Source organism: Peromyscus maniculatus, chromosome 22 (genome assembly GCF_049852395.1).
Source record: "Peromyscus maniculatus bairdii isolate BWxNUB_F1_BW_parent chromosome 22, HU_Pman_BW_mat_3.1, whole genome shotgun sequence".
In the NCBI taxonomy this organism is placed as follows: domain Eukaryota; kingdom Metazoa; phylum Chordata; class Mammalia; order Rodentia; family Cricetidae; genus Peromyscus; species Peromyscus maniculatus.
In genome coordinates this window covers 5407128-5425479 of record NC_134873.1, presented here as the reverse complement: position 1 = coordinate 5425479, position 18352 = coordinate 5407128, and the positions used below count along the sequence as shown (strand labels likewise).

The 18352-nt window shown below is 38.4% G+C and overlaps 2 protein-coding genes across 32 annotated transcripts in view; one reads left to right on the top strand and one right to left on the bottom strand.

Annotated features, from left to right (window-relative positions):
- The window catches only part of LOC143270238 (uncharacterized), a 139992-nt gene that overhangs the window by 98241 nt on the left and 23399 nt on the right, over nucleotides 1–18352 (top strand). The window lies entirely within an intron of this gene.
- LOC121826022 (uncharacterized) overlaps nucleotides 1–18352 on the bottom strand; it is a 112648-nt gene that overhangs the window by 78121 nt on the left and 16175 nt on the right. For 17 of the 31 annotated variants that reach the window (XR_013047350.1, XR_013047352.1, XR_013047354.1 and 14 more), the window contains 4 exons: nucleotides 17613–17657; nucleotides 17416–17451; nucleotides 16311–16409; nucleotides 15793–15861 (listed from right to left, as the gene is read on the bottom strand). Coding sequence is in view for 8 of the 31 variants with exons in the window: in XM_076559435.1 (XP_076415550.1) it covers nucleotides 15801–15861; nucleotides 16311–16409; nucleotides 17416–17451; nucleotides 17613–17657 (241 nt within the window). In the remaining 23 variants the exon portion in view is untranslated. Of the gene's footprint in view, nucleotides 1–2662; nucleotides 2724–2835; nucleotides 7017–15792; nucleotides 15862–16310; nucleotides 16410–17415; nucleotides 17452–17612; nucleotides 17658–18352 lie in introns of those variants that run through there. The other 14 variants (XR_013047334.1, XR_013047335.1, XR_013047336.1 and 11 more) reach the window with 4 other exon arrangements.

Sequence of the window (18352 nt, the reverse complement as noted above, 5' to 3'; positions counted from 1 at the left end):
TGGAGTAACAATAATCTTCACCACAAATTAAGTTTATATTGGCCCTTTAGATTGACAACACCCCCTTATGTCAGTTTGACTACTGATTCTCCATCATCATCTCAATTTCCAGATCAAAGCAGTTAAAAGTGGTTGGTGTCCCCATACATTTAACAGAAGATTTGGTAACCTCAGAAAGGGAAGAATGAGTGACCAGTAGTTAGACAGATTACCTGGTAGGAAAACAAATAGTAATAAGAGCCATGGCTACATAACAAAATTGATGAACTTCTAAGAAGTCTGACTTTGGCCAGTAGGGCCACTACTGGTAGATTGGCTCAGCAGGTTCAAGGCCAGATCAGGACATGTATAAACAACAATTGTGAGCTAATTATACATCTTATCTTTTCTCAAACTGCCCAACACTAAATTAGGTGATGATGTCTCCTCATGGACATAAAAAAAAAAACCAAAACACAGAGCCCTGGATAAGAGATTGAATTCTCAGCTTCCTGAGCACCAACTCTGAATATAACAGATTCCATTTTTCTCTGTTTCTACTACACACACATTTCTCCACCCCAAGAAAACTTTTCTTATGGTGCAAAGTCTTTCTCCAGTTTTGGACGTTTGATATTTCTCTACTGCTACCTGTCACTTACACACCTGTTTTCTTTAATTCTTTAACTGACAAAGAACTTAAAACTGAACCAGACTCCTACATGGTAACACCAAGAAATACGCCATGAGGCTGACTCAAGACCCTTGTTCTAAGGTAAATATCTGCCAGGGGTTATCAAGTGCTCTGAAGATTTACTGATAAAATTAAGCCCAACACTTCAGACACAGGGAACTTAGCTTAGTGATGGAAAAGGACAATGAACTTCTAGAAGGTCCCATGGAACAGGCTTCAGCTCCACAGCCTGAACATGCTACAAAGGACATGTTGAGGCATGGGCTGGTCAGTGGCTGGATGTACGGCAAACATTAGCCATATGTAAGTGTTGAGCACTTCAAATATGGCAAGTATGAATGAGGAGATGGATACTCTTTATTTTATTTTAATGCAGTCTGAATCTTATATGGCTGTATATGCCTGCCAGCTACCATATGAACAGTGAAGGACCACATCCACGCTTAAAGCTAGAAAGGAATGAATGGTACACGTCTCTTTCTAACCCTTATTAAGTACATGCCAGTTGATTAAAAACCAGAAGAATAAAAAATAGGTTGGATAATATAGATAAGTAATTATGAAACCATTAAATGTGAACTTTCAGTGTAGATGGCATTCAGGGTCTAATCATCCAGGAAAGAAATTGCCCTGTCCTGTAATAGCAACAACAGCTACCTCAGAAACAGTCAGATCAGATTCAAACAGAGTATCAGTTCTAGAAAGAAAAAAAAACAGGAAGTTTAGGGGACACTTGAACATTTTCAGGGTTCCTACTGGGAGAAAAGATGGGGAAATGTTAAGATCCAGAGAATCAAGAAGTTTGAGGTGAGATTCTGTCTCCTAATAATATCAGAAGCTACTCTATTAGAGGCTCACCACAATAGCATCTTAAATATAAACTGAATGAGGACAATAACAATAGACATGCAAAGTGAATGGGAAAAGAATATGAGGCCTCAACACTACACAAAGAATTACAGGAGACCATGAAATGCTGAGAGCAGAAGTCCTCCACTGGGAATAGCTTGCCCATTGTTTATCCAAAATCAAATTCCCAGCCCTGAATGTACACATGCAAGTAACATTATACAGACAGAACATGAACAGTTTAGAAATATATAAGCATATGCAGTTAGATATAAGCTTGTACCAACAATTAATTAATATAGAGGATATGAATTTGAAAGAGAGAAAAGAGGAATCCATGGGACAATTTGAAAAGAAGAAAGATGATTAAGAATTACATTGTTAACTTAAAAATTAAAAAAATTAAAGATAAAAATTTTGAGAATAATCTAAGTTGAAATATAAATATATATACACATACAAATATATAATATGGAAGGTGAATTATATATATGTATATATATATATATATATATATATATATATATATATATATATATATATATATATACATATGATTATCTTTCTACTCCTCACACTACAGGTGGAACCTTTCACTCAGTGTCTCAGCTATGTCTTGGATTATTCTATTACATTCAATCTACAAACAACTCATCTCCTCACAGATATTACAAGAGTATTGCGATTTCTTACACCATTTATTATAAAATAAAATTTGACAACAAAATACATAGATAAGAACCCGAGACAAACATAATGACTACTACATATGCAGTCTCCATCTGCTCCTGGCTCAAAAAGATTTATACAAACTTCCAGCCCTGCCTCATCTTTTCTGGGGGTTGCTCTTTCCCAAGTCTAGGGAAACTATGACCCATGCAAACCAGCTAAGTGTAAACCCTGCCCCTTGAACCAATGCCTGACTCTAATTGGACAACAGGACATGATGTAGGTAAGATCTCCATAATATTTGCCCCCTTTTGTCTAATTAAAAAGAAAAGTTTCTAACTCTAACATTGTAAAACTATATAAAATTAGAATGATTATCAGGTAATGTCTGATAGGATAGAAAGGTAACAACATTAACAAAAATGAAATTGCATACAACAGAAACAATTATCAAGTAAGGAATACACTTACAATGTCCAGTCTCCGAGTAATTAGCAAAATTAGAGAAAGTAGTTCCTTTAGCTGTCCTCTCCTGAAGAGTACAAAATTTAGCACCCAATTTACTTTCTATCATGATTTGGAAGGATTGCAACTATAACTATCTAGTCTTCAAACTCATCAAAGAGCTGAGAAGGATATATTACCTGCACAAGCAGAAAGTGCAAAGCAAGTGAGTTCCAAATCCAAGAGAAATGACAGAAGCAGTTGGCTGCCTGGACAGTCACCTAAGTTCCTCTGCAACATTGGAGCATCCATCTTCAGACTACAGGCCTAGAATATCTGAGAAACTTTTTTTTGTGAAGCAGAATATTTTGAGTGGTGATCCTACCCTATCTTGGCAAAATTCAGCAGTCACTTTTCTTTGTGTCCTTCTTGTCCAGTTTGGACAGCATACTGTCAGCAGTCAAGGCAAAGGCAGTTTCTTGCCCAAATGGTTTTTGTCAAAAGAAAGCAAACTCCATTTGGAGTTTCTTCAAAGCTCATCATCCTTTGTGAAGTAGATCAGTCAGTGCTGCCATGAACAGATGTGTCTCATTGTCAAGAAAAACCTATGTTATTAAAATATTTTAAATGTCATCTTCTGTAGGTCTCTGAAGTGTTTGAAGATCACCTATCTATTTAAATATATCTCTGTTTCACCTTAAAAACATAACTAATCTGACTATAAGTTTGATAGTTATGGGTGACTATTAACCTGTATTTCTTTACTATCCTGAATATCTTTCAAGGACTAATACTTCACATTGCATATGAGCTGCATAGGTACAATACCTTAAACAAAAATAGAAATATATGTATGGTATAACAAAAGTAATATTAAATTTGTATCAATATATAATATCTTAAACAAAAATAGAAACCTAAATCCAGTGTTACAAAATAACTTTAAATTTGTATCACTATACAAAAATCCATACAAATGTAAATTTTATTGAGATTAATAATTGCTTTTTGAATTAAAGTAAATTCAATGATTTTTACTCTTCTGTCTTATCAGTCCTATATCCCCCTTTCTTTTTCTTTTTAGGAAGACAGGCCGCAAATCTAACCTGCTTTGAAAAGTATTTTCTAGACCATGACCAGAAACAATTTTTAACCAACCCTCCCCCTCTGAACAACAACAAACATCTATAATCCACTGAACAATTAAAAACCATCCATCTGGCGCCCAATGTGACAAGAATCCATTAAAAACTGCTTGGGGCCGGCTCCCTAGCCGGAGCAGCCGGCTCCCTAGCCCCGGCCCAGGTCTGCTTGGGCTCAGGCTGGACTGTGAGCTGCTTGCTTAAAGCCAGTGCTACAAACAGCTCAGGCCTGCCCTGCTAAACAGGGCCCCTGCCTGTAAAGCCAAGCCTTGACTCGGCTCAAGAGGGAACAAGTGGCTGGCTTTAAGCTTTAGCCAGCTACCCCTTCGCTTTCACTTTCACTTTCGCTTTCGCTTTTGCTTTCTCTCTTGCTTTCTCTCTGTCTCTCTGTTTCTGTCTCTCTCTCTCTCTCTCTCTCTCTCTCTCTCTCTCTCTCTCTCTCTCTCTGGATTCACACCTAGGACACTAGGTGGCTCTTTTGAAATTCGCTCGGATTTCTACTGTTCTACGCAGATTTGGTAAGTCATAAAGGAAACTATTTAAAAGACAAATTTTTTCCACATTTAAAAAAAATGGGTTTCCTGTGTACATTGGAAGAAAATTGGGTTTTGTTTGAAATTTTAGGCAGTCTGACAATGGAACAACTATATGAAAAGATTAGTATTATGGGAATTATGCAGTTTATCACCATGCTTATTCTCATTTTACTATTTAAAAAGATAGTCGATTTAAGTGCCAGGATAACAGCTTTAGAAAAACCTGTTAATTTTAACAGTGAAGTTGGTTCAAGTTTGGATCATAAGGTTACAGAAAGAAAGCCTGTTTTCACACAGTCACCCTTAATTTATCCTGTAACCGTACAGCAGATGCCTGATCAAATGGCTACACAAAATATCTGGGCTCCAATTGAACTGATGGATTTTAAAAGGTTTAAGGAGGCAATAGTATCTTATGGCATGCATTCCCCATATGTAAAGCAAATGTTAAACTCTTGGTCAACATATAATAGGATTATACCACAGGACTGGCGGGACCTTGCACAAGCTGTTCTGGAACCCAGCCAGAGAATTCAATTTCTAACGTGGTTTAAGGATGAAGCTAGAAATGTAGAAAAACAATGGACGGATAAAGGAATACAAGTTTGTTAGGATCAGCTTATTGGAGAAGGCCAATATGCTTCAATACAAACACAATGTTTATATGATGTTCAAACCGTAATTTTATGTCGAATGGCAGCCTTGAATGCATGGGACAGAGTTGAGGAACCAGGAAAAAAACCTGAGTCATTCACAAAGGTTATGCAAGGCCCAAAAGAATCTTTCACAGATTTTTTTAGAAAGACTGGCTTCAGCAGTAAACAGAATGGTCTCAGGATCAGAAGCTAGTAAGGCAATAATTGAAGCTTTGGCATTTGAGAATGCGAATGCAGCATGCAAAAGAATAATCAGGCCGTTAAGGGCAAGATCTGCACCTTTGGAAGATTGGATTAGAGAAACAATTAATGTTGAGGCTGATGAGCATGATGATACGTGGGTAGGAGAAGTAATTTCAAAAGGTTTGAGGAGTGTTAGATGTTTTGGGTGTGGAAAGCAAGGACATTTTAAAAGGGACTGTAAACAGGTCATTCCTAGAAGCAATGTTTCTTCAAGGAACAATGGCAACAGAATGCCCCTTCCTTCTGGAGTATGCAGAAGGTGTGGTAAGGGAAAACACTGGACCAACAAATGTAGATCAACAAACGACAGACAGGGTAATCCTTTGCCTCAGTTTTCGGGAAACTCCCGGAGGGGCCTCATGCAGGCCCCCATAGCAAAACCAGTTCAAACCTTTCCTGCAGCTGTAGAGGAAATCCCTGCTCTGAGCGATTAAATAACCAAATGACTATTGGAATAAATCATGCTGGTCAGGATGATGAAAAAGAGAGAATAGAAAATTCAGGAGAAAACATAAAGAAAATTTTTTGGCAAACTTCTATTAATGAACAGAGACCAAAATTAATGATAAAAATAAATGGTGTTTTGTTGTCTGGTCTGGAAGAAACAGGTGCGGACATTACCATAATTGCACCAGAATTTTGGCATCCAGCTTGGCCTCTTCAGGAGGTAAACGTTCAACTGTTAGGAATTGGGACATTATCTGGAGTGAAACAGAGTGCAAGATGGCTGGAATGTATAGGTCCAGAAGGACAGAGAGGAAAATTAAAACCATATGTCGCTAACATAGCTATGAACCTGTGGGGCCGAGACTTGTTGCAACAATGGAATACTCAGATTAAAATCCCTCCAATCTCAGAAACAAATCATAAACTAGCACATGTTTCTGAGAGAAATATTAGAAGGCATTATTTTGAGTGGTCACCAGCCATCCATATTATACAAGAACAGGGCACAACAACTGATAATCCTCCAAAAATACCAACAGCTCTACCTTTAAAATGGTTAACAGACAAGCCTGTATGGGTTCAGCAATGGCCTTTAACAACAGAGAAACTCCAGGCTTTAGAAGAGCTGGTAGAAGAACAGCTAAATGCTCAGCATATTGAACAGTCAACCAGCCCTTGGAATTCTCCTGTATTTGTTATTAAAAAGAAATCTGGTAAATGGAGAATGGTAACAGACCTTAGAGCAATTAACAAAGTAATTCAGCCGATGGGCTCTCTACAATCTGGAATTCCTTTGCCTACTCTGTTACCAAAAGGATGGCCTCTCATAGTTATTGATTTAAAAGACTGTTTCTTTTCAATACCCTTACAAGAAAAAGACAAAGAAAGATTTGCTTTCACAGTGCCTACTTATAATAATTCTCAACCGGTTAAAAGATTTCAATGGAGGGTCCTCCCACAGGGAATGTTAAATAGCCCAACTCTGTGTCAATATTTTGTACAACAGCCATTGGAAGTGATACGTAAAAAATTTCCTAAATCTATAATTTATCATTATATGGATGATATTTTACTAGCTGACTCAAATGCAGATACTTTAGAAAGAATGTTTGAAGAAGTAAAGAAAATTTTGCCTTGCTGGGGATTACAAATTGCTCCTGAAAAAATACAAAGAGGAGATTCTATTAATTATTTAGGATATAAAATAGAGCTACAAAAAATTAGACCACAAAAGGTGCAAATTAGGAGAGATAGACTACAGACTCTTAATGACTTTCAAAGATTATTTGGAGATATTTCTCATCTATGAACTATTGTTGGGGTAAAAAATGATGAACTGACTAATTTGTTCAAAACCTTAGAAGGTGACAAGGACTTAAACAGTCCAAGAGAATTATCACCTGAAGCTGAGAAAGAATTGGCCTTGGTAGAAAAGAAAGTACATGAAGGGCACGTGGATCGTATTGATCCAAAGCTGGATTGCATTTTGGTTATTTTACCTTCTAGGCATTCCCCTACTGGAATATTAATGCAGAGGGAAGATATTATATTGGAATGGATATTTTTACCAAATAAACCAAATAAAGAATTAAAAACTTATGGGGAAAATATCTCTGACTTGATTTGGAAAGGAAAATTGAGACTTCGTCAATTAGCAGGAATAGACCCAGCAGAAATTGTCGTACCTTTAACTAAGGAGGACATTGAAAAATTATGGACAGAAAGTGAACCTTGGCAAAGAGCTTGCAGTAATTTTTTGGGAGAAATTAACAGCAAATATCCCAAAAGCAACAGAATTGATTTTATAAAGAGAGCTGATTGGATCTTGCCTCGAATTGTACGGCAAAAACCCATATCTGGAGTTTGTACATTTTATACAGATGCCAACAAACAAGGAAAGGCAGGTTACAAATCAGAAAATTTAAGTAAAGTGGTACAAAGTCCTTATAATTCAGTGCAGAAATCAGAATTGTATGCTATTCTGTTGGTATTAATGGATTTTTCAGAACCTCTCAACATAGTAACTGACTCTCAGTATGCTGAAAGAGTGGTATTACATATTGAGACTGCAGAATTTATCCCTGATGCTTCAGAATTAACTTCACTATTTATTCAATTACAAGATACAATCAGGAAAAGGAGTCATCCTTTATATATAACTCACATCCAATCTCATACTGGTCTGCCAGGTCCTTTAGCACAAGGCAATGATGAGATTGATAAATTATTGATAGGGAATGTGCTGGAGGCCTCAGAATTTCATAAAAAACATCATGTCAATAGTAAAGGTTTAAAAAAGGATTTTTCCATAACCTGGCAACAAGCCAAAGAAATAGTAAAGAAATGTCCTACTTGTTCCTTCTATAATCAAACGCCATTACCAGCAGGATGTAACCCAAAGGGTACTCAGAGGAATGAAATCTGGCAGATGGACGTGTTTCACTTTGCAGAATTTGGAAAATTGAAATATGTACACCACACCATTGATACTTATTCAGGATTTCAATGGGCAACTGCTTTGAGTTCTGAAAAAGCTGATTCTGTAATCACTCATTTGCTAGAAGTTATGGCCATCATGGGTATACCTGCACAAATCAAAACTGACAATGCTCCATCATATGTCTCTGTTAAAATGAAACAGTTTTTTGCTTATTACAAAATAAAGCATATTACAGGTATACCACATAATCCTACAGGTCAAGCAGTTATAGAAAGATCAAACAGAACTCTAAAGGATATGCTAAATAAACAGAAAGGAGTAACAAAAACCCCCAGAAATAGACTGCATAATGCTCTATTAACTTTGAATTTTCTGAATGCCAATGAGAAAGGAACAACAGCTGCAGAGAGACATTGGATAATAGAAAAAACTACAGAATTAAATCAGCCTATATACTTTAAGGATGTGCTGACCTCAGAATGGAAGCCAGGGTATGTATTACGTTGGGGACGAGGTTTTGCTTTTGTTTCTACAGGAGAAGATAAGCTGTGGGTACCATCAAAATTGATAAAGGTTCGATTTGAACAAGAGAAACCTCTTAATTAGAGGAGGTGATAGTTCATCAATCAGCATGAACATCCAATTTAAACTAACTTGTACCTGTAACACATGTCTTTTCATTTAATCAGACATTAACTTGCCAAAAAGGAACATCCCAAAAATTAGTCTTGGGGGAAGGTTTTTGTTTTTGTCTTTTAGGAGAATGAAGGTTAAGGAATCTGAAGGACACAAGACAAATGAGACAACTGAAGAAAAGGGACAAATCATCTATCCCAGGAAACAGAGTATATGGGAGTATATGGCATATGGGTATATATTATCTAAAAAATTTTATGTCTTCTTAAATGTTCATTTCTGCTTTTCTCTAAAGATTTAACACTATTGGTTTTCTAATAGTCCCAGTTCAATTAAAATTTAAAGCTGACTTTGGAGTTGGAGAATGGCTCTCTCCTTCTTTAAACTCAAGCATGTTGTTAAAAGGAAAATGCAAACTCCCTGTATCATGCCAGAAAGAGCCATTTTCTGCTATGGGACAGGACAAAATCAAAATTAATTAAGGGACTATTCTATTACTAATCTCAACTCTTTGATTCTATTCTGATTCTTTAAACTTTTCTTAAAGTATAAATTTTATATCAAAATTTACAAGATTGATATATATATATATATATACACATTTTAAACTTTGTTAAGATATGAATGGTCATATAGAGTACTAACTAATTCTAGAAAAAAGGCTTCAATTAGCTGCATATATATGTCTTTGTGTTCGAGTCTCTTATCAGTTTTCTGCAGGAAATCATGGCCAGGCCTAACATCAACTGAAATCTCCAGGAAGAAGATGGGGCCCCACAACAACAAACACAACAACAACAATTCCAAGTGGACAATAATAATATCACTGAACTGACAAACATCATCTATAGATCAGCTTTGAACTACAAGGTGCTCAGAGCAATTTTGAGATGACTAGCTGAGATGATCCAGTCTCAAAGACTACTTGAATAAGGACTTGAGATAAACCCTGAACTTTGGCTTTATACACAGACTGGATAATAATGAAGGATATAGTTACCTTTCCTAGAATTTGACAATTAACCTAAAAAATTTTCTTTCAGGATAAAGATAACTTCGCCCATACCCAGCAGGAAGCAATTTTAAGAATATGACACCCACATTGCCAAAGAAGTGGTGTGGGGCGGGTGGTTTTTTGGTTCTTTTAATGGGTTTTGGGTCTGGGATAATTTTCATTGTTTAGGGGGGTTGGTTACAAGTTGTTGTCAAGGGTTAGGAAAAAGGCTAAGCAAAGGAGATTAGATTTAAGGTTCTTGTTTAAAAAAAAAGAAAGAAAGAAAGAAAGAAAAGAAAAGAAAAAGATAGTTACTAGTTTTAAATACTTTACATTATTATCAACTATTAGGATATAAAGAAATGAAAGTTAGTAGGTATAGACATTACAATAGAAATTGTAGTCATATTAGATACATTTTAAAAATTGAGCAGATATGTTTTAGACAGGTCATCTTCAAACCCTTCAGAGATCTACCGAATATGGCATTTAAAATGTTTTAATAACTTAGAAATTTTTCTTTTTTGAGACATGTCGGCTCCTGGCAGTACCAATCTACTTCAGAGAAAATATGGGCATTGAAGAAACTGCATATGGAGTTAATTTTCATTGTGGCAAAAGTTAGCCACTGGACAACAAAGTATCCTCAAATCAACAGGACAAAATGGACAGACAGAACACGAAACAAAGGACTACCAATTCCTGCCAAGACAAGTGTGGTTATGGCTTTATCAGAAGGCATCTTCTGAGGCCAGGACAATATGGCACCATCCCTGAAGTGGCCTTCACAATCCGGAAAAGGTACAGTGTCCTTTTCTTAGAAGGCAGCTGAACAGGCAGTGGGCCGATGGCTTCTGTTGTGCAATGGAACAGCAACTGAAAACCCACGCCTAATAGTAGACTGGCATTTAATATAGATATGTGGAGAAGAAGAGGATGCTGAGATGAAGCCATATATACACAGCCAAGAAGAATGGACAGCTGAATTCAAAAACCATCAACAATTTCCAGAATTTAAAATCCTGAATCATGACATGACACTAGTGGAATTCAGGTGTTTCTGGTACATGGACTGCTCTCACCCAATGTGAGGTTGAACTGTTGACCTTGTGTACAACCTACTTCACAAATGAGTCTGTCAGATACGCTAAGCCTATAGGCTGAAGATGATGCCCCAACACTGCAGAGAAACCTCAGGTGACTGTCCAGGCAGCTGGCTGTTTCTGTCAACTCACAAAATTTTTGGAAGTTGCTTTTGTGCACTTCCTGTTTTTATTTTTGTTAGCTAATATTATTTCCTTCTTGGGTCTCTGAGGGAGTTGAAGATTAGTTAGTTATAGTTGAAGATTAATTAGGATAGAAAGTGAATTAGATACATTTTGAACTTACTAAAATAGGATAGATAAGGGAATTATTTTCTCTGATTTGTCAAATACAAATGGACTAGACATCGTTTAGGTATTTGTTACTTGTATATATTTGTATATAGTTATTGTACTTTTGTATATAGTTTTTCTTTTGTTAGTTATAACCTTTTGCCTTTTTTCTTTTTATTAAAATAGAAAAGGGGAAATATGGTGATATTTTATTTGTACTGAAATGTGATTTTAATTTTATATTAATAAATAAAGTTGCCCTGGGGTCAGAGCTATTAGAGCCATAGCAAAAGCGTGGTGGTTAGAAGAGCTAGGTAGATTTCTGTGTGTTCAGGGATACAGCCAGTATTGGAGACATATGCCTTTAAGACCTGGAGGGCGGTACTTACAGGCAGTGATGAGGCAGTCATGTGGTTGGGTTTACAACCAATGAGAAGGCAGAACAGAAAGAATATTTAAACACGGACAAACAGGAAGTAGCTCTCTCTCGGGGAAGCTAGGAGCACTGCAGGAGGTAAGATTTTATCTCTGAGCTCTGACCTCTCGGCTTTCTCTTTTACATTGGCTCTGTGTTTCTTATTTTAATAATACGATTGGTTACATCTACACCACCCCATTTCTTGAGAATGTGGGTGTTGTGTTTTCTAGACTAGTTCCTGTTGATATGGGGTCCTGGCATCTTTAGGGAACCCTGAGAAAACAGAGATAATGGTTAAGTCCTGGGGAATTCAGCTGTTGTCCTGTCTTGGTGTGATGGGAAAATGTAAGGCTACCTCAAGTCCTGGTTGGAGTAGTCTATAATAGATCAGATCATCTTCATATCTGTTTTGAAATTGTCCTGAGCAGTTTGTAATCCAAAGCTGATCTTTAGATGGTATTTGTCATCTTAGTGGCATTCCCACAATCCAGGTGGAGTCATTGTTGGTGTCCTATCATCTTTTGGAGACTTCAGAGGTTGCTGTTAGGAATGTTCAACATTCAACATGGAAAGTGTAAACATATTAAATGTCACATTCAGCAAATCTTGGTCAGATTAAAGGACCATAATCTATAAAAATACATGCAGAACACACAGGCTTATTTCCTAAATACCTGTTTCAGCCTCAAGCCTGAAATCACATACAGGAAGTTACATAACACCTACGTGTAAAATTAGTCCTAATGATGAGTATCAAAACAGAAAGTTTTGACCAGAGAGACCATTAATATCAAAATGAAAAGTTTAAAATTAAGATAGTATTCAGACATTAAGAAAAGTTTTAAAGAGCCAAAATAAAACTGAGAGATATGAGATTAGTGGCAATATCATAGTTCCTAAATTTTGTTTTTCTTCTGTCCCATACCTCGTGGCTCTTCTGATATGAGACAGAGACTGAATTTTAACAGACATGCTTGGGTTTAGAGACAAAGAGAGCACTGCTCCAACTCCAAAGCCAGCTGTTGTTTTTAATTGACTTGGAACTACATAAAGACCACCTGCCTAACATGTCTGTAGAAACCAGCATAAGCCGGGCAGTGGTGGCATGGGCCTTTAATCCCAGCACTCAGGAGGCAGAGCCAGGCAGATCTCTGTGAGTTCAAGTGGGTTCAAGAACTCTCTGTGAGTTCAAGATCTCTGAGCTACAGAGTGGGTTCCAGGAGAAGCACAATGCTACACAGAGAAACCCTGTCTCAAAAGTCCAGAAGGAGAAGAAGAAGAACAAGGAGAAGGAGGAGGAGGAGGAGGAGGAGGAGGAGGAGGAGGAGGAGGAGGAGGAGGAGGGGAAGAAACCAGTATAAACAGACATCTTGAAAGTTTTACCCTGTTGGATATATTTTATACCATTAGGCTAAATTACTCATTTTCTTGGTATATGTTTTCCAGATGTGTCTCCCTTCTTTTTTTGATGCTTCATTTGTCCAAAATCTTTACATCACTCAGCTGGATTTTATATTTTCCTGGAAAATCATGAACAAAACCCTGCTGACCCTAATTTTGGGGAGTTCTTTTTTTTTTTTTGGCCAGGTAGAATTGCCATATTGTTTGATGAACTGTGTGTTCTCCTAATCAAGAAATCTCTCATGTTCAATTCTAATTTTTATCAATTTTGATGGCATACATAGCTTTTCATCTCCTGTGGAAACAACATCAAAACCTCTTCCTCAACATAATACATAAAATGTTTTCCATTCTCAGGCCAACACATCTTTAAAGTATATAGTCTTATTTAGTTCAGCATTTTTTCTATTATCCAATGTCTCTTTGCAGCTGTTGCTCCCATTTCATTAGCATTTAAAAAATTTAAAGTTAATAAATCATTGTGCATTCTATCTCTAGAGATCATTATAAACCCTTTCTGTTAATTGCATATTACTTTTAAAGTGTGATGAGATCTTTCTATAACTGCTAGTCCTAGAGGATTGTGTTGTATACCTGCAATATGCTTTACACTGTAATATCTAAAAAATGTTTCATTCTACTAGAGACACATGCTGGAGCATTGTCACCCTTAATTTGTACAGGTATCCCCATGAGAGCCATAACTTTTAATAAATGTGTAATTAGAGAATCAGACTTTTCAGAACTCAAAGTGTTTGCCCATTAAAAAGCTAATATGTAAATCTATGGTATGTTGTACTTATTTTAATTTTTTAAACTGTGCAAAATGAAACACATTCATTTGACGAATTTCATTTCTTTGAGAACCCTTTGGGTTAATTTCTGCAAGTAGTAGAGTTTGGTTATACAAAGAACAAGTAGCTTTTCTCCTGATAATTTACTGGGCTTGTTGTCTAGTGATAAAAAAGACATTTTTCTAGCCAAATGAGTGGAAACACATGAACTGTGAACCAAAGGCTGAGGGGCTCCCAGCTGGATCAGGCCCTCTGAATAGGTGTGACAGTTGATTGGCTTGATCAGTTTGGGAGGCAACTAGGCAGTGGGACCAAGTCCTGTGCTCATTGCATGAGTTGGCTGTTTGAAACCTGGAGCTTATGCAGGGACACTTGGCTCAGTCTGGGAGGAAGGGACTGGACCTGACTGGACTGAGTCTACCAGGTTGATCACAGTCCTCGGGGGAGGATTTGCCCTGGAGGAGGTAGGAATGGGGGGTGTACTGGGGGTAAAGGGAGGGGGTGGGAGGGGGGAGAATAGGGGAACCCGTGGCTGATATATAGAACTGAATGGTATTGTAAAATAAAATAAATAAAATTTAAAAAAACATTTTTCAAACCCTTGCTATTAACATGGTGTTTTTATGAAATTCTTTATTTTATAATACAATTCATTTCTACATATCAGCCATGGATTCCCTTGTTCTCCCCCCTCCTGCCCCCTCCCCTTCTCCCCAGGATATACCCTATTCCCACCTCCTCCAGGGTGAAGCCTCCCCTGAGGACTGAGATCAACCTGGTAGACTCAGTCCCAGCAGGTCCAGTCCCCTCCTCCCAGGCCAAGACTAGCAACTCTGCATAAGCCCCAGGTTTCAAACAGCCAACTCATGCAATGAGCACAGGACCCAGTACCACTGCCTGGATGCATCTCAAACAGATCAAGCCAATCAACTGTCTCACCCATTCAGAGGGCCTGATCCAGTTGGGAGCCCCTCAGCCATTGGTTCATAGTTCATGTGTTTCCATTCTTTGTCTATTTGTCATTGTGCTTTATCCAACCTTGGTTTCAACAATTCTTGCTCATATAAACCCTCCTCTTTCTAACTAATTAGACTCCCAGAGCTCCACCCGGGGCCTAGCTGTGGATCTCTGCATCCAGATCCCTCAGTCATTGGATGGGGTTTCTGGCACAACAATTAGGGTGTTTGGCCATCCCATCACCAGAGTAGGTCATTTTGGGCTGTCTCTCGACCATTGCCAGCAATCTATTGTGGGGGTATCTTTGTGGATTTCTGTGGGCCTCTCTAGCACTTGGTTTCTTCCTATTCTCATGTGGTCTACATTTACCATGGTCTCCTATTCCTTGTTCTCCCTCTCTGTTATTGATCCAGCTGGGATCTCCCGCTCCCCCAAGCTCTCTTTCCCCCGACCCTTGCCCTTTCATTACCCCCACTCATGTCCAGGCTGTTCATGTAGATCTCATCCTTTATGAAATTCTTAAGCTTATGAAATTCTGGACAACACAGTGAATAGAGCCACAGTAAACAGAAATCAAAATGTGTTCTGTAGCAGCATACAGGGGGCTATGTGGGGATAGCCAATGAATAGCAAGTGACAGAGTAAGCAAAAGTGAGCATAATAAGCAGAATGTAACTGACAGCCTGATATGGGGCCTTGACAGTAGAAGTTTCTCTGTGCTCAACAAAGACCCCAATAGCAAGAGCTATGAGCCCAGACATCCCCAGGGACATGGCTGTGAGTTTCTTCCCCAAGCAATCATTGTTGGAGAGAAAAGTCCAAGTTTTCTGGAGACAGTGACTCTTCTCTGCAATTGCATAATGAGTTTTTAGGCACTGAACACAATTATCCATAACTTGTAAAAATGCAGATGATTATTAGTTCATGCTCATGTCTTCCCTTGATCCTAGACCAGTTATCAGTACCACTGGATTGTTGTCTGAAATAACATCCTTTGTCATTTGAGGCACAAATAATTTAGCAGTCTACACAGAATAGTTTTCCAAGTTAATGTTTTTTGTGCCTTGATAAAACATGAATAACAAAAGTTACTTGGATAAGAAGGGGTATATTTCACCTTATAGCTCAAAATCCAACAGTGATGTGATCCAGGCAAGGACTCAGAGCAGGAACTTCAACACATGAACTGCAACAGAGACCACAGATGTGTGATGCTTACTGATCTGCCTCTACTGATTTACTCAGCTTGCTTCCTTACACATCTCAGGACCAACTCTCCATAGGCAGCACCACTCACAGTGTACTGGGCTTGTGCACATTAATCACTAATTAAAGAAATGTTTTATATGCTTTACTACAGGCCAGACTTGGGGGGGGGGTTCTCAGTCATGGATTCCTCCTGTCATATGTATCTCTAACTTGTGTCAAGTTGATTAAAAACAAAAACAATCAGGACACAGCCACCATTGTTTCCATTGCTTTTCCTGGCATATAATAAAATATTTTATGTTTTTGTTGTGTTTCTACTGGAATATGTGCTGTACCTTTTGTAGTATTGTAGCAACTTATATAAGAGATTATCAAATTAGAGTTCAAAATTAATTACAGAGGGAGACCCACAGGCAGCTGGCCCACCTGGTCTTCTGGCAGGTGTGGCCTAGGGTTCGACAGGGGGTGTTTGTCTGGTCTTCAGGCAGGCATGACCTGGAACCAGAAGCTGGGTCACTCAGGGACCTAGAATAGAACAAAAATGTGAAATTCTTCCTCACAACATTCTGCTATACTCATAGGTCAGTGCCTATCCCACTCATCATTGTAGTGGCTTTTTCAGCGGCTGATGGATGCAGATGCAGATTTTCATGCCCAATCATTAGGCAGAGCTCATGGAACCCTGAAGAACAGGTAGAGAAAGGATCCCAGGAATCAGAGGGGTCAAGGACACCAGGAGAACATGGCCCACAAAATCAACTAAGGAGGAGTCATAGTGGTTCACAGAAACTGAAGCAGCAATCTCAAAGCCTGCATGGATCTCTGCTAAGTCCTCTGCATATATGCTATGAGTTTTTGGCTTGGGCACTTTTGTGGTACTCCTAACAGTGTGCATGTTAGTGTGCCTGATTCTTTCATCTGTTTTGGGGCCGCCTTTCCTCCTACTCAGTTGCCTTGTCCAGCCTGAACTTTAGGGCTTGCGCCTAGTCTTATTGCATTTGTTATGACATGTTTGGTTGATATACCTGAGTGGCCTTCTATTTTCTGAAGGGAAACAGAGGAGTAACAGATCTGGGAGAAAAGGGCAATGTGGTGAGGAAGTGGGAAGAACAGAGGTATAGGAGAGTGAGAGGGGGAAGTAGGAGGAGTGGAGGGAGGGAAAATTAAGTTGGGATGTGTTGTATGACAGAATAATAAATAAAAAGAAAAAATAAATTTGTTCCTGATATTACTTCTAAAGAAAATTTTGTCAATTTCCAAATGGATATGTTGAATTTATCACATGATATTCCTTAAATTTCTTGTTCATTAATGGTGGCCTCAAAGGTAAGACAATCTTAATATTATTCAAAAAATCACTTTCATTAGAATATTTTTCCTCCTATGGATTTGAAATGGATAGCATTAAATAGTTTCCACTTAAACTTTAATTTCTAGTTAAAATCAATGATTCTGCCTGAAGGACCAAAAGGAGGCTCCATTTGCTGTTTGGAGGACCTAAGGTCTGTCATCTCTACTTCTAGACACTTACTTTCTGCCCCAGCATTCCAGGAAATCCAGGAAAACCCTGTGAAAGAACAACAAATACTGTGACTGTTTTGAAATGCCACTTGGAACTGGCTGTGGATACATTTGGTCAGCCATTTTTATGATGACTATCCCTCAATCCACAGGTGGGGGAGCTCCCACTTCTATTGCAGCACATCACTTGTACAGATTTGCCATTACCTTTTCTCCTTTGTGACCCTAGTCACCCCTTTCACCTCTGGATCCCTAGGAGAAAACCAAAAGAGAGGGTCAATGCACTAATATTGTACTTCTCTGTGTGTGTGGTGAGGGGTAGTTAGGGATAGGAGCATGTCAAACTGATATAGTCCTAGGCCAACTCCCTTATTTTTGCAAAGCTCCAGGCTCAGATAATATGTAGCTTGCTTTCTGGTTAGACCCACTAATCTTATTTTTTCTTTTGATTTTTGTTGTTGTTTTGTTTGTTTGTTTGTTTTGTTTTTCAAGCCAGGGTTTCTCCATGTAGTTTTGGTGCCTGTCCTGACTTTTGCTGTGTAGACCAGGCTGGCCTGGAACTCACAGAAATCTAACTGGCTCTGCCTTGTGCTGGGATTTAATTTAATCCCTTGTGCTGGGATTAAAGGTGTGCACCACCACTGCCTGGTGCCCCTAAGATCTCTTAAAGTTAGGTAATAAAAGGAAACAAAGAAAGTCCTGAGTCTCAGATCCTCTCATCACACAGGGCATGTGTCCGCAGGTGCCTGTTGGTGTTTGTTTTATTTTGGTAGAAGAGAAGGCTGTGTGATAGAAACCTGGCCTTAGGCTAAGTCCTCTCTTCCTGCACCCCTATGATGACTGAGGATGACTCCCTACCTGGCTCTCATTTGTTTCACTACTACCCATGGGGATCAGGAACCTCACTAGGAGGTCCTTTTTACCAGAATTGCCCTGCCTCAGGAGGC